This window comes from Cyanistes caeruleus, chromosome 2 (genome assembly GCF_971803275.1).
Source record: "Cyanistes caeruleus chromosome 2, bCyaCae1.hap1.1, whole genome shotgun sequence".
NCBI classification, from domain to species: Eukaryota; Metazoa; Chordata; class Aves; order Passeriformes; family Paridae; genus Cyanistes; species Cyanistes caeruleus.
Window position 1 is genome coordinate 77,491,851 of NC_141702.1, and position 16,489 is coordinate 77,508,339.

The 16,489-nt window shown below is 36.8% G+C and overlaps 1 protein-coding gene across 34 annotated transcripts in view; it reads right to left on the reverse strand.

The window, feature by feature from the left end:
• Positions 1-16,489, reverse strand: part of LTBP1 (latent transforming growth factor beta binding protein 1) — a 187,045-nt gene that overhangs the window by 62,836 nt on the left and 107,720 nt on the right. For 7 of the 34 annotated variants that reach the window (XR_015283512.1, XR_015283515.1, XM_086878052.1 and 4 more), the window contains 6 exons: positions 8,013-8,135; positions 6,841-7,008; positions 3,659-3,892; positions 2,738-2,760; positions 1,637-1,739; positions 966-1,061 (listed from right to left, as the gene is read on the reverse strand). Coding sequence is in view for 28 of the 34 variants with exons in the window: in XM_086878052.1 (XP_086734178.1) it covers positions 966-1,061; positions 1,637-1,739; positions 2,738-2,760; positions 3,659-3,892; positions 6,841-7,008; positions 8,013-8,135 (747 nt within the window). In the remaining 6 variants the exon portion in view is untranslated. Of the gene's footprint in view, positions 1-965; positions 1,065-1,636; positions 1,740-2,737; positions 2,761-3,658; positions 3,893-6,840; positions 7,009-8,012; positions 8,136-16,489 lie in introns of all 34 variants that reach the window. The other 27 variants (XR_015283513.1, XR_015283516.1, XM_086878053.1 and 24 more) reach the window with 5 other exon arrangements.

Genomic DNA, 16,489 nt, shown 5'->3' on the forward strand with positions numbered 1-16,489 from the left:
GAAAGACAGGATACTTTCTCTAGTCTTACAGTACACTCAGGAGGATTTAACTGCAGACAGAATTATACAAACTGAGTGATTTAGACCCTGCACGCATTGTATGAACTCAAAATTCCATTCCTGCATGAAGGAAAGCCATTTTGAAGAGTTCATTTTTTTATTAAAGTATGTAAAATTTCTCCCTCTGAATGGAAACCAGGAAACCTCTTTGTAGGCTTAAATATCTCTGCCATATACAAGAATGCATCTTACAGTATGTACCAGGATATTGCAATCACTTCAAAGCCTTGTGCTCATTCAAACCAATGTGATATTGTAATGCTCTCATGTATACAAATATGGTACATTAACCTTCTTGTTTCTAAATGTATAGCAAAAGAAATTGTAATGTCTTTTCCACATAGCTGTCATTTAGACAAATTTCAGCTATGGCAGGTGCATTACTTGCATTTCTGTTATTTTCACTTGACGCATAGACGTAGATGAGGCAACGTTACTACATCAAAAAAGGATGAAGCACAAACAGTAACAGCTTCTTTCTGTAGAACATTCTGATCTACATCCCTTGAAGTCTGCATTCCTCCAATGAACATCATCATGTATAGTTCATGAGTACACAGGTAGACTATCTAACAATCTGACTTGTATTCAAGAAGTATTCAGTTGTGGACTTCCCTTGCACATCTGCAAAGAGTCCAGGACTGAATATGAGGTGAATTATTAATTTTATCTTCTAGCCTTTACTTGTGGATACAAAAATGGCAGGTACATCCTGGAAGGCCCTGGTCCTGGCTCTCTTGATAGTAGTTTCATTGCTGTGCCGTTCTGCACTTTCTCCAGAATATTCTTTCTGTTCTACAATCACATTCTCTTCACTACAGCAATTTGGCAACAGCACAGAACAACAGCGTCAGGAACTCAGTCATTTCTTAATTTACTGTAGTTCTAAAAGAGAAGTACAATACCTGTAACTTGAGTAGGTGCAATAACTTGACTTGCACTTGATGTAGAGGCTTCGGGAGCAACTTCAACAGGCAAAGGAGGGGATGTTTTCTCAATCACTACTGTGTGACATGGAATGGAAATCAATCACATCCAAAAAACCCACCTTAAATCATTCAAAAAACTCAACCCTTGAAGAATTCACACATTATACTGAATAAGATAGGCACTATGGAGATTTTGATTTGTTTATTCTGCTTTGACCTACAGTAGAAAATGACCTGTGTAATTTGGGTTTTCATCTTTCTACTGCTTGTGAAAAAAACCACTGAGGTGCTAAAGAAAGCAAAGAGTTGTAAAATTTTGCAGCAAAAGTTATGCACAAATCTGCAAAGAGCCACACAAACACAGTTTCCTCTTGAAAGGAGTCCAAGGCTTCACCTCTGCCAACATTAAAATTCTCATGCACATAATCCAGGATATCACTTCTTCTTAAAATATGTCTTTATCTCCTAAACAAGTCACCAAACCAGTGCCAACCTCTCAATGCCTCCCACTTCTGCTTCCATTATTTTTTTTTTGATCATGGAGAAATTGCTTTTTTTCATTAACCTCTGCTAGAATTGCTATTTTCCCATTCTTTTAAGAATTGTAAGTACTCTCTCATACTGCATGAAAAGATAAAGTAAGTTACCTGGAAACTGTGGATGCAGGTTAATTGTTGAAATTCCAGGAGAAAGCTGGGGCTGCCCAGGCTCTAGATAAGGCTGCTTTTCTTGATCAATGGAAGCCAATTCCTAGAAGAAATATTAAAAAGAAAAATAACATTCTGAAAACATTCCCTTAATTCATAGATACCCACAAACTCCTGGCTTGAGACACTGCTAACATTCTCACATGAGTGGCTTTTGATAGCAGATCATTAATCACCACCAATTTAAACATGAATGAACATGGAATACTATGTTTATACAATGACATACAAGTTAACATTGATTTTACTTGAAGCAGCCATTTCCTGGAGCTTCTAATTGTATCTTTGGCTTTGTCCCTCCAAAATTCTCCCATTCTCTGGTCTTTAATTGCTTACAAATACCATTTGAATGCAGTTCAGCATCACACAGTATACAACCACATCTAGGTGTCTGACAACTGTGAAAGGCTCCTTCTTGGCTATTGAACCTATTTATTTTCATAGAAAAGTTTGATTCTTCTACGTCCGTAGGAAAATGAAGTGGAGCACAGCTGCAATTATTCACAACAAATTCCATTACCTCCAGCACAGAAAACCTGAAACCTCCAGAATGGGGGACTTCACACAGATACACACTTGCTCCTCTCCAATGAATAGGAGACACCCTAAACAAGCTGTGAAATTTACTTAGGCACTAATACCAGTCTCATAAAAAGGTGTCACAAATGTTTCTCAAAGCTTCATAATGTTTCTCTCTGATTTATTTCCACTAGCAGTTACTATCTGTGTCTCTTCTTTATACTCTCTGCATTTTTCAGTATCTCTTTAAAATACAGTCTCCAGAATGGAATAGAGGAACATATACCAGACCCTCCAACTAATGCCTCTAAGAGAGGTTAAAGTAATCTCTTTCCTGTACCTCACTACCTGTCTGTTGTTGTATACAGTAACAACACCAGCTCTTTTTGCCTCAGGGTTTGAACAGTAAATCCACAATGACTTGTTTGTTCATCATAAATTCTGAATCCTTTCAGTTATCTGTGTCCAATCTCATACACTGGTCTGCATTCTAATCCCTAGATAAATTACATCATGCTTTACCTGATCAGGAGCTGCAGTTGCCACTAAAACCAGAAAAAAAAAAAAAAAGAAAATTAATCAGTTTTAAGAAAACATTTTATTAAATATGTTATCACATTTGAAAGTGATTGTCGCCATCACGCAAAAAATTCAGGCTCAAACCTCATTCCAAAATAGTGAAAACATGAAATCATGTTCCTGAAGCAAGTGTAAAAACTAACCTGAAACCAAAATAGGATTCTATACACTGTCTAATGTTTATTTACTCAGTATTCAGCTGCCTTGTAGGGTTCTCAATTGTTTACCTGCTTCCTGAGAAACAATTTGACAAACTCACAGATTATTAACCCACTGATGAAACCTTTCCAATTCCTTCCAAGGGATATCAAGATCTGTAAATATTTTAAAGGTAAATTAATGTCATAACGATATATAGCTTACCACTAACAAATTTGCATGGATTTACTTAAAAAAAAAAAAAACCAAAAAGTTTTAAAATTTGTCTTTTCTTTAGACAACCAAGAGTGGTTTGGGGTTTCTTCCTCCACAAACATGACCTTTTTTCTGGGAAGGAGTTGTAGGAATTTCATCTAAGTTCTTATTTTCCATTGCAGCTTTCCTTTTTAGAATTCATAAATACATTTTTTTTTTAAATCTTACAACAAAGTATGTACTATTTCTGATCAGAATAACTATTGAGATTAAAGTAGTCTCTCTCTCTCTCTCTCTCTCTCTCCCCATGGTCTCAGCATCTGGTAGGACCTACCCACAACCTGTGAGCAGTAAATCTTGTGATGCAACACACTGGGCAGCGTGGCATGCTCTGCTGTGGGGAGTGGTGCCTCTCAGCCCTGCACTCAGTCCGCAGCTACCGTGCAAAGAAACAAACCATGGAAGACACATGCACAGAAATAGAGAAAGACTAAATTTTCCCACTCTCACCTTCTTGTACAGCCATCTCAGTCTCACTTTTCTGTGAGAAGGTCAGTGCCTCCACTGGCTCTTCCTTTGCTGGGAGAGGTGGAGGAGAAGTACCTTTAGCAACAGGTTGAGTAATCGGGGTCTTGCCAATGGCAGGTGGCTGTACTCTAACTGCAGGGTGATGATATAGCTTGTTTCTGTGAGGGCCAGAAACCGTATAACCCATTCCACCAGGGCAGATTTCCTTAAAAGCAGCTAGATTTGGGATGGGAAAATATTCTTTTTAGGAGTCTAAAAGTGCAATATGTTGACATAGTGGAAAATATATGACTACCACTAAGAAATTTAATCTCATATTGTATAAACATTTTTATAAAAAACTTCTTAAAGAGAAGCTATGCATTGCATGCTAATATGACTGAGCATTCTCCCAAAAAGCATGTTCTGGTTGTTTTTTTCCCAGGAGGCCTCCAGTTTACCATTTTTCTTCAGTTATGCTTATTTGTCAATATATCAAGATTGGTTTTTTTTAGTTAATCCCCTTCAAACACTATATCTTTTCTAAGTATTAATTTAAATATGCAAATAGTCTTTATCATCTATACTGCATAATGAATGAAGATGACTACTGCTATGATTTTCTTTTTTGTAGAAATCTAAGGGGATAAAGCTCACCAGCCCCATACTAGAGGAGCAGAACACTATCGACCAGTAACAACACTGATCCACAGGATTCCACCTGACTGCTTTAGATGCCTCATACCAGTCCAGATCCAAACTCCACTGAATTGAAACAGTCTAGCTAGAAACAAGATGGGGATCATAAGAAGCCAAATCACTACAGGAAGACAGGGGAAATAACCTCATTTATAAAGCTGCCACAGAAAATATTAATTAGAGTCAGACAACAGCACTTGCTCCACCTCTACAGGTGCTCTATATAAGCATCATGTTTTGCAGTTCTACTGGAAGAGTACAGTGAGAAAGAAATACAAGTCAGTCTTCCTCCTCATCAAAGAGAATTGTTATGCTCCTGTCAGGGTCAGGGAGACATTCAGAAGTCTTGAGAGGGCAGCGCTTCATTGTCCTTATTGCTCTAGGTAAAGCCATGTTGGGATGAAACAAAAAAGATTTAGTCTCATGTGTGGGAATTCTTATGGCTGCCTGAGGGATGTGCCAAGTGGGGCTTGGTAAGTTCACAAATTCAGCTTTGAATGCATCAGGGTTTTAAAACAAATTAACACCTAAAATAAAAACACAAAGAACTAGCTAGAAGCACTCCACAGATACGTTAAACTATACATTAATCACAGTATGCATTAACTGCACAATGTGTTCTGATGGTACCTTAGTAATCTTAGTAATAGAAAATATTAAACTGATATTTAACTAAAGTAATTAAATTGAGCAGATTCAGAATAAGGAAGTACGTTTTTGCTGGTTCATTGAATACAAAAATTTGCCATAAAAACACCCGGCTGAGGGTGGGAATTCTGGTCAAAGCAGTGAGACAGAAAACTTGATGTCTGTCTCTTCAGAGGCATACTTAGGATTATAGGAAATCCTGCCTCAGGTCATATTCTCTCAAATGAAAAATGGAAATGTGAGACTTATTCTATCACAGCTCTGATAAGAGCTCTCAACACCTGGGCATACCCATCTGGTCTCTCAGTGTCTCTTCAGGAGATAATTTACTTTGTACGAATATTTTAGAAGCTTTTTATTTTAGTGGCTTTTATACTAACATGGGATGCTGCTGTAAATACATTACCCCATTCTGGAGTATCCCACTTTCACACATTTTTCATAGAAAACTCTGAAACATTATCAATTTAACCTGTTACAGAAAGGAACATGTTTTTAAATCATGCAAGTAGTCACTGAATGGGAAAAGCTCATCAGAATTTTCTACTAACAGATTTTCTCTCTAAAGTCTTTTAATTAAGAAAAAAAATCACTAAAATAACCAATTCCAAATGATACTTGATGTATTTTTTGTGACCAGAGAGCAGGCAACATAAGGATGTGTTCTGCACTCCACTATACACACTATTTGGCATAAGGCCTCGTGTAATATTCTCACAGATGTAAAACACCTGCACTTAAATTGCAAGTCATCTCACCAGAATATATCTTTTCTCCATTAAAAAAACATAGAAATATTATTTATCCAAAAGTGAATTGGAGTTTTAAAATCCTGACCAATGATCTAGTGACCCAGTGGTCATGCAGGAAACAGTGGCTTTAAAAATCCATTGAAATGCTCAAAACTGTTGGTCACTTTCATTTCTGTAAGTCAAACTTAGAAAGTAAGCAATCTGCTGCTCTCATCATATCTCTGATACTAGCTGTGACTTTCCCAAAGCAGCTAGCTGGTTTGAAAATGTAAACCTCTATAAAATATGTCAGAGAAATATTTGAACTGCATCATGACAGTGATGCCTGCAGCAGCTTCAGGTAAGTACAGTGGATTGTCACTACAAATACCTCGGCTAAAATACTCAAGAGACTGGACATCCTGTATATTACAACAAGCAATGACACTTTTAAAACAGATTAATTTGACCCTACATTTGGGAAACAAGATAATATTAAATTGTTTTTGATTGAAGACTCCATGGGTGTTTAAGTTTTAAACAACATCAGGGAATAAAAAGTACTTGAAAACAGCGATCAGTATCTATAATATGTGGTATCTTAATCTACAACCAGCCAAAGCAAGAGTGGTGACCAAACAAGCTGATATTTTTGAAGTCCTGGTATATTTAAGTAACACCAGAACTCCAATGGAACACTGATAATACAAGAGAGCTTTATATATCAAGTAAGGAATTGTTTAAGTGAAAAATGGCATGGAAAGTTTAACTACTAGTTTATTGTTAAGAAAGCAATTCTTTCCTTAGCACATTCCTCAGAATAGGTGGTAAAGAGATGAAGGAAGGTGAGAAAGCAGAGATACTAACATGCTTATCCTACTAACTGCAGTACAAACTACATCTCACATTGTTCTGCAACCAAATTCTCACAAGCTGCCATCATTTCACCAGAGCCTTTAACAGCTGAAGAGTATTAAATACATTTTGGGTTACCTTTCCTGTATCTAGAGTATGTACCGTGGCGGTGGTTTGTTTGTTTTTTAAAGCATGCACAACAAATTAGGGGGCAGGGTGCAAGAGCTTGTGTTTTTAGTAGGAAGTTCTTACCTGTTCCTGGGAGAGGACACTTCTCACAGTGTGGGCCCCAGGCTTTGCCAACACTGCAACAGCAAAGCTGCTTGCTGAGCTGAACAGAAAGAGGATGCATGCACTGCTTTCCTGCACTAACAAACCGGTAGCAGGGGCCTTTCTCTTCAGCAACTACAGGGTTATCAGCTGCAATGAAAGTGGAAGAGAGGATGGTACTGTTCACATGAAAAGCAAAACAGAGAAACACCACCGGACTTCCAACACCACTCATACAGCTTAATATTTTGTCTGCAGAAGTTTTATTTCAAACACCTCTCTCAGATGAGAATCACATTAATAAAAATCTTATTTTGCATCAAACACTCCTTAAGAATTCCAACTTAGCCTAGACCAGGATAAGATGTATTTCAAAGAAAAACAACAAGAACAAAAAAAAGTAAATTCAAAACCAGCAGTTGCCACGCTACCACAATGAAGAGTGAGAACCTCTCTCATTTGTACACACTTGTACACAGCTGCTGAAGATCAGTCACTGGCACTACACACTTGTGCCAAGCTATAAAGCCAAAGGAACATCCATCTACAACACAGGCCATGCCAATAAGACTGCAAAAGCATCAAGTATCATACATGACACTGACTTTTCATAAAACAGACAATTAGGTATTTACATTTTGTTATGCTTGTAATGTGGAAGAGCCAAAGGCTGTAAGATATGATTAGTATGAAGTAACAGAAAGCTAAGACCCATCCAGCTTTCTAATTGATGCATCCACATTAACATCAAGTTAACAGTTCTGGGTAACATGTTCACATAACTCAAAAAATAGAAAGACTAACTAATTTTCAACATGACATGTAAAAAAAAAAAAAAAAAGAAAACTCCAGGCTACTGAAAAAGACTGAATGTACATGGGGGCTGAAGATGGCCTTGAAGATTTAGTGACAAGAAAATGAGGAAGAGATAGCAAGGATCCTGGGCAGCCATGTGTGGAGACCAAGGTTTCCAGGACAAAGAAACAGAAAAGAAGCAAGAGCAGCAAGAGACTGACTAAATAAAGTGAATAAACTGAAAATATGAACTGGGGACAGAAAAACAAAGGTGACAGTTTAGAACAGTTGGGCCCAGTCAAACAAATCTTCATCTGAAATGTAACTAAGTATCTAATTTGATTAGCAGTATTACTTACGAATGCATCTCGAGAGGGTAGGATCTGGCACAAATCCCATTTTGCAGGTACATCTGTAGCTGCCCATGGTATTCAAGCACTCACCATTAGGGCATACTCCCTGTAACTGACACTCATTGATATCTGTGGGAAAATTGAAAAAAAATCAGATGCTGAAACATGTATTAATACTTCTCTTTCTTCAGAAGTTCTCTTGTTTTTTTTTTTAAAATATATGAAGGATAACTGTTACAAGTTAACACTCTTATCAACACTTTTTCCCATACTGACACGTGATTTATGACCTTTACAAACATTGCTGAGAACATAACAGAAGCACAATTATATTTATACATCATTCTTAAGTACTCTGAATTAGAAAAACAAACACACTTTGATTGGCTCAGCTTATCAACCCTTCTTTTTCCTGACTAGATGACTGCTTGCACAGCTCAACACAGCTCTCAAGAACATCCACAGAGACAAGTTTTAACCAATCTAGTTTATCTAGACAATTCTTTCTTAATTTTTCTCCATAAATTTGGCTACCTGTCCCATGACACAAGAGCACACAGTACAGCAGACTGTGGCAGCTGCCATATCAGCCACATTTTTTTTTCCAAATACTCAGTGCTGAGCTTATCCCTCAGCTCTTCCAGTGTGATACCTAATACAGTATCTTGACACCACCTGGATAAACTTCACTTCTATGCACTTAGCTGCGTGTGACAAGGAGTAGTAATTTATATCCTAGAAAGCTGGATGAAATATGATGGAAACCACATGAATTACAAAGGATCAGCGCTGCCTCAAAGGAATTTTCAAGTGAAATTCCCAGACTACATGACTTTCTGACCTCAGAGGGAGTGGACTGTTTAAAAATGAGAATGGTATATGAAAAGAGCAGAAAAAACAGCTGAAATATTTTTGTACAGCAGTCTACTTTTTGTCCCATCCACTGTTTAAGCAGGATGACACCCCATATAAGAACAGAAGCATCTTATTTAAGGATTGCATTAATACAGAATATTTATCAAGCTCAACATTTTTGGATGCACTTGAATTTTACCAGTTTCTTAAGTTTCTTCGTCAGACTAGGTTCTTTCTTTCACGCAAATACACAAATTACACACACACTTATGCACAAAATCCACATACAGATTTTGGAGGAAGTGGAAAAACACGGAGAAATTGATACAAATAAAATAATTTCTCTACTTTCCAACATTGTAGTACCCAGACATTTTTAAACTACTTTCTCCCTTTCCAAATTCTCAGTATTTTTTTTCTTTACAGGAAAATTAACATATGTGACTGGGTGAAAATGGAAGGTATCTGCCAAGCGACATACATAATCACTTTTCTGATTACTTTTTCTGGAATTAGAATTAGCAGAAATGCTTTGTCTAATGAAAACAGCATTTAAGTTTTACATCACCAAAGAAGACAGCTTATTTTAAATAATGACAATTTGACTTGGATTTTATATTTATTTTCAATAAAAAGACTAACTCTCTTGTTCGTTAACCATTAAAATACATTTCTATTTAGTTTGATGTCAGCATGAAATCGATGGCACTTTTTCTTTCTATCTAGGAGAATAATTCTACCCTTCTACATGTTTTTAAGGAAGGTAAGTAATTACATGGCTTAACATCACTGCATTTGAATTTTCGTGTTAAAAATGATTAATGATGCATTCTTCACTTATCAGATGACAATTTTACTCATTTGCATCCACCTTCATTTTAAGGAATATTAAAAATCTATATATGAAGAAACTTCATTAATTAAATATCAGAAGTATCAATGTTTCAAGGCATTATTTATTAGAGTGGCTGATTTTTGGATACATGGGATCTTCCTATAATTCATGAATACCCAGTCATCCTTCTTACCAAATGATTCAAACCATTCTGCAGAAAACATTCGCAAATGCTGTCATTATTGCCTCCGTATTCAATCTCGTTACAGATGGATGCTCTTGTATGTCTTGTACTAAAAACATAATTCCTCATTCACATGAGCTACATTTAAGTACCACCTTATATATACATGTGAATACCAACTAGCATTCCTTCTGGAGCTCCTGATACAGATATTCCTCTTGCTAAATTTGCCCAGTTTTTAAAAGTTAGCTTCATTGTGCATGTTCCAGTGCCTCAGCATAACTTAATTACACTGTGTTTTAATGCCTCTTTTCCTGGTCATGTCTACTCAATGAGCTCATAGAATTACTGATGCTCCATGCTGAATTACACAAGCTTGTCTAGGGATTCCACAGAAACAAGCCAGAAGCTGATAAAAAAAAAACACAACAAAACAACCAACCCTCAAATTTTCAAAAGAAACATACATAAACATAGGAATAGGAATTATTTAACAACTTGAGGAGACAAAAAAAAAAATTCCTCACAGATTTACTACCTACTTCACCTCATTTATTTCAGACTGTGGTAAAAGGCCACTGATCCAAAATGTTTCCTGCCACCTGCCAGCCTGCCCAGCTGTGCAAATTGCATTGGAATCAACTTGTTCAGGCAGCTGAAAAGGAAATCTGATTCAAGATTAGCAGACTTCTTTTTTCTTTAGCCCTCTATTTATTATATATAAATATGTATATATATATATGTAAAAGGATGTATATATATGGACATAAAAATATTTCAGTTTTACATTAGTATAGGAATAGGATTTCCATGGCTCCATTTTAAAAACTAGAGAAAAATGTCTGAACACTGCAGAGGAGTAGTTTGATCAGATGCCTTCATCTACACAGAGGAAGTACTATGGGGTTAGGTAGCAGTGCTATAAAACCACACATATGCAAATAAAACTTTCCAAAGACCAACTCAGTATAGACTTTCAGTTTTTGAGAAAAGCAGAGTAATGAAGTTCCATTGGTAAACAGCCTCTGTACCAGCGATACAGAAAAAACAGAATTTAAACAAGGAGATATTCCACACAGCACCTCATATGGTTCCATAAAGAACTCTCACAGACAGAACTGTCAATTATAATTTAGACAGAACTGGTAAATAAAGCATTGATTTTTTAACATTTGGTGTTTGATTTTATGAATGACCTGACCTTTTCTCAATGGTAAAAAGTGGGTTTAACCCCACTGGCATGAAAGCAGCACTGTCAATTCCACACTGACTGACAGCCTGACCTTTTGCTGTTACCCTTTAGTATTATCCATGCCAAACACATGGAACGGGTCCTTGGCACACTGTGTCCCTAGATTTGTCAGTCCATCCCCGTGAAAGTCTGGCTCATCCTTACAATCAGCTGAGATGGCAGTGGAAGCCACAGTGACCCTGTTGGTGACTCTGCCCCCACAAGTTCAACCAAATACACAGAAGCTTTGCCACAACCAGTCTTGACTGTGATGCTGCAGCACTGTACAGATGATTCTGCTGTGTCTCAGCTCCTCCTATACCCTTTCCTAAGCACAGCTTGATTTATGGTAAGGTCAGCCACCATGCTTTCCAGAGCCACCACCGTGCTCCCAGCTTCAAATAACCCAGACACTGTAACCAAACTGCTGCTAATCTATCCCACTGAGGAGAATTTAAAACAGGCTCTCTTAACAGCAGTTGCTGTTTGATACCTTCCCACACATTTTTATAGGTCTTCTGGGTGTCAGGTCAGCCTGCTCTCAGAAAATGCAATGTGTTAATGACTCACTGCCACTGAAATTCCTGGTGAAAAAAAGCAAGCTCTAACAGCCATTTTCTAACTGCATCCCTGTCTGCTCACGTGGAGAATATGACTGTGAACACAGCACTGTCTTCGAGACTTAAAAAAAAACAACAAGAAGAAAAAAAACAGCCCTCAAAACCAGAGAAGGGAAGCAGGAAGGTGGGAACAATGTAAGATGGTGTCCATTTAAACAACGTGCACACAGTACCATTGAACTTGTTATAAAACATGATAATTATATAGTTTAAATAAGTCCAAAAATTGATTAATCTGCAAAGAATTTTACATCCATTATTAGAAGGTAAAAGATGGAAATTAATGGATAAGTCAGATAACAAAAAGAAAATTTACTTTGCTCATGCTTTTTTCTGCTTGCTTTCTATGAATGTTCACAAAGAAATTTTATATGGATTTTTGTCCAGGCAATCATCAAGGTTTCATATTAGAAATACCCCAAAACACTTTACCAGATTCTTGGTCCACATATATTTAACACATCAGATGAACTGTTTTTACTCATGACAACACATAGACATTTGCATGGGCTGAGTATCACAATACTGAACTAAATTTTGTTCAGTCTAGGTGCAGGCAACAGTTAATATCACCTACTTGCTTCTATTAACTGTGATTTAGAGGACTAAATACTCCAGAAGAAATAAAAAAATGCAGGAAGCCTCTGAAAAACAACCTGACCCTTATCTGTTACTCTTCTCTAAACAGTTCTTGCTTGTCTAAAGATCAAAACCCCCAGTGATTGCTCAACATCTCCACCTGTGTTTCCTCAAGTACGGATTTACTTGTTGAGCTCTCTTACACTGCCCACTGGGGAATTGTGACAACTGGAAAAGAAATGCATCAATCAAAACTTCACATTCTGTCCTAAGGTACTTAAATTTCAGTGACAAACATTTTCACACCCAATGGAAGGTTTCCCTCGTGCTGATGTGGAGGTATTTATGTACAGAAAAGTACAATGCAGCAGAATCTCCTTCTCAACTGAGTGACAATGCACAGAACTCTGTGCTGGAGGGGAGGACACGCTGCAAAAGGTCTCAACTTCCAACATTCTGCTTGCGTTCTCCAATTCTACACTGGTTTTTAAATTAGATTAAAACAGTGTTTGTGACTGCATTAGCTGCTATTCAACAGTACTTTGGTTCTTTACTGGAAACCTACAAGCAACTTCTCTCACATTTCCTTGAGCAATGTAATACCTAATTCAATCACATCCAGGAAGTGAATCATTTCAGCTTTATTCCAGGATTAATGACATTTAACGCAGCCTGAGTATCCTTTATCCAAGAATAACAAACCATGCTAAGTGTAAACATCCAATCCTAGGAAAAATTCCTGCGCCTGCTTAAAACGAGATCTGTACCTGTCACTTACTGTTGAAAGCATATGCTTTGCTTTACTGTAAAACATGCCGAGTTATTTACTACATCATAAAGCTCCTTTAATTTCCCCTTTTACTGAAATACCTTACTAGATACTTCAGCAATCAAATATGGATGTGCCTCACAGCCTGCTTCTGTTCTACATATGAACAGACCAACACAACCTGAAGGTGACGGCTGCTACAGCCAAGCAAAGCGGTGCAGAAGGACTGGAGATGAGCAGAGAGCTGCTCTGCTACAGAGCACCCTACAAAAGCTGATGGCTGGAGTATCAGCTCTGCAGCGTTTCCCTTTGGCAGCTCCCAGCTGTAAAGCTGTTCAGGAAGAGAAGTTCACTGTCTTTTGGCTGTGCTAACCATTACAAGAGCTTCTCAGACCATCCAGGCCCAGCTGGCCTAATGCAGAAATGCTGAGGTGGTGTACAGCTGTCTTCCCTGCCTTCAGCCCAGCAAGTCATTCGGACACAAGCGGCAAGTCCACTGCCCACCCCTCTCGGATAGCGAGCAATGCCCATATTTGGTCACAGACATGCAGGAATTTGAAACATTCCTGTAAAATTAAATTCATTCTTTCATTTCCAGCCTTAGCACATTGAATTTATGCTCATCAAAATCGTCACTGCTTGGAAATTTTAACCACATTTAAGTACTGTCTTAAGATTCTACAACCAAACGTACATTCTTACTACTGTGTTCTGCAACCTTCTGTCATTACGTTATTTAAATCTATCTATTCATTTCAAGGAAAACATTTTTACTCAAGAAAATGAAAAAGAAGAAAAGCAGTCTATGAAATCAAAAAGGTCAGCCCTTACTTCAAGAATTTTGAACAATGCAAAGAAAAATAGCCTTTGTTTTTTGAAAGAAACCACTGCTACTACTGATGTAAATAACGCAGATTTCTTTTCAGAAGCACTGATAGCTCAGAAAATGCCAAGTTCCACTATCAAAACAGGACTGGGATTTGATTTTATGACTATCTTATGCTGAAGTAACTGAAAAAGGCATTTAAAATTTTCATAAACAAGGCTGAAGAATGTTAAGTGATTTAGTATGAATTAAAAAAAAAAAATCCCTCTTTTGAAATAATAGATCTCACTGGTATCATTGAGTTTGCTATATGACAAATTTGGTAGGTGATTTTTGATTACATTAATTAATATGACTCAAAAAACAATGAACAAGTCTGATTTTCAAAGTCATATTACATGCACTAGAAGAAAACAACATATAATTTCACAATTTTTAATACAACACATAACAAGGCATAAAAACCACAATATGCAACTTGGATCAAGAATAGAAACTTCTAGAAGCAGGGATTTCTAGTCAGACCACCGCAGCCCTGGTAACTTCACTGAACTTTACAAGAATAAACTTGTGGCAAGAAAAGTACTGCAAGCCCATCTCACCTCCTCTGTCCCAAGTGGCTGGTGCTGGAGGACACAAGCAATCTCAATAGCTGATTACAGGCCTAAGCACTGTGGAAAGATAAATTTCTGAAGGTGGACTTGCACAGTGAGCTCAGAAATCCTATCTGTATGCTTATCAAAAACGGACTCTTTGAATTACTAAGTAATAAGACCAAATGGAAAATATTGGTCCACTTCTGATGCAAAGAGAACAACTTGCCTTTCAATAAGGCCTATGTGCCCTTAAAACACTCTGCTGCAATTAAGCAAAGAAAGCTGTCTAGATCAATTATATACTAATTAGAATTTGCCACGGTATTTAATTAAATATGACCTGGTGGTCAGTCAATAAATGTTATTTAGTAATATCTGCCTGCTAGACGTTCCCATGCTGTAAGCACTTTAATATGCATAATAAATCATGCTGTAAATTTAGACAATAATAGACAACAATGATTTATGTCAATTGTGAAAATTTGATACATTCTGGTAAATTATATACTAGGCTTCACTGCGAGTGCCATCTGACTGATTGATCTCCAAACTGACTCAATATACAGGTATCAGTTTTTATTCTCTTTATGAAAATCAATGACAATCAATTACTTATTAACACTACAGAAAACACTGTTCCAGCTGTTTCTACTATAGCTACATTAACCACTATTACTATCCTCTCAGAAAAATACAATATCCAAATTTTACTGCCTCCATTGTAGTTGACTGTTGCAATAATAACTTGATCAGTGAGAATGAGAGGTAAAAGAAACAAAAACCAAGTCTTTGTTGCTAAATAAACTATTGCAATGTTGTTTTTTTTTTAAATTACAGAAAAAACAGTTGCTTATTCTAAGAAATGACCCACTGATTTCTGTGAGCTAGCAGGATAGCAGCAGAAGAAATCAGTCCAACTCATTTTGTGCTTTTGCATGGAATTTACTGGAATGCAAGTTTGCAGAGCCACACTTCTCAAACACATAATCAGTGTCCAAACAGCAACCCAGCCCAGTTTCTGGAGATATATTTATTTCTCACTATGATCATCACAAAAGAACTTCTTTGAAAGATGGTTGTTGACTTAGTAACTAAGTAACATTAAACAGCATTTCTTATTAACGAAGCTCTTTTATTACTTAAAAGTAGTGAAATAAATATACAACATGCAGAGAAAACAAATTTATTACTGTGCTTTAGGAACAAATGTAGGAGGGAAGAATATACCTTCAAAATTTATCTTAAATCACAATGAAGCCAAGGGAAAAGTGCTTCAAGTCCCTCGAGCATGTGATTATGGAATTTGATCTATCAATATACTAGTTTCTACAAGCTCATAAACATTTAATTTTAAGAATATGGGGACTTTCCAAGAACTTCCATGCACTTTTTACTTCATTGCAAAACAACAAGTGTTCAGGTATTTTTCCAGTTCTTCAAGATAAGATTTCTAAAGTGCTCTGTTGGCAATATATTAGTTTCCTGAAAAATGAATCCAACCTTTTCACCAGCTGTTTTTTCCATTCTATCTCAGTTTTCCAAGAAAACCATTAGCAGACTAAGGAAACAATAAGTATAGCTCTAAGCAGGGAAGCAGAAATTAGTATTGCATGTGGATTCTGACAAAGTTGCAACACTGATAAGCTGTATTTTGGCTCTAATGACAGCCTTAGGGCATCCATGTGTGTACATGTAATAAATCACCCCATTGAAAAGATAATTACTGAGGGGGGGAAAAGCTTTCTTGATAGTAATTACACTAAACTGCTTGAATTAACATACCCACAGATGGTTCTTTGTGGTCCTACTTACACATTAGAGAGAAGAATACTTGATTACATTAGTTCACTCACTTGAAATGAAAAAAAAAAGAAAAAGATCTGGTTATTAATTGAACTAATACTCCTTAGCTCATGAAGCCTATGTAGACTTTTGACTGCAAAACCAAAATAGAACAAAATGTTAATTAGGCTTTTAGGCCTGAGTTT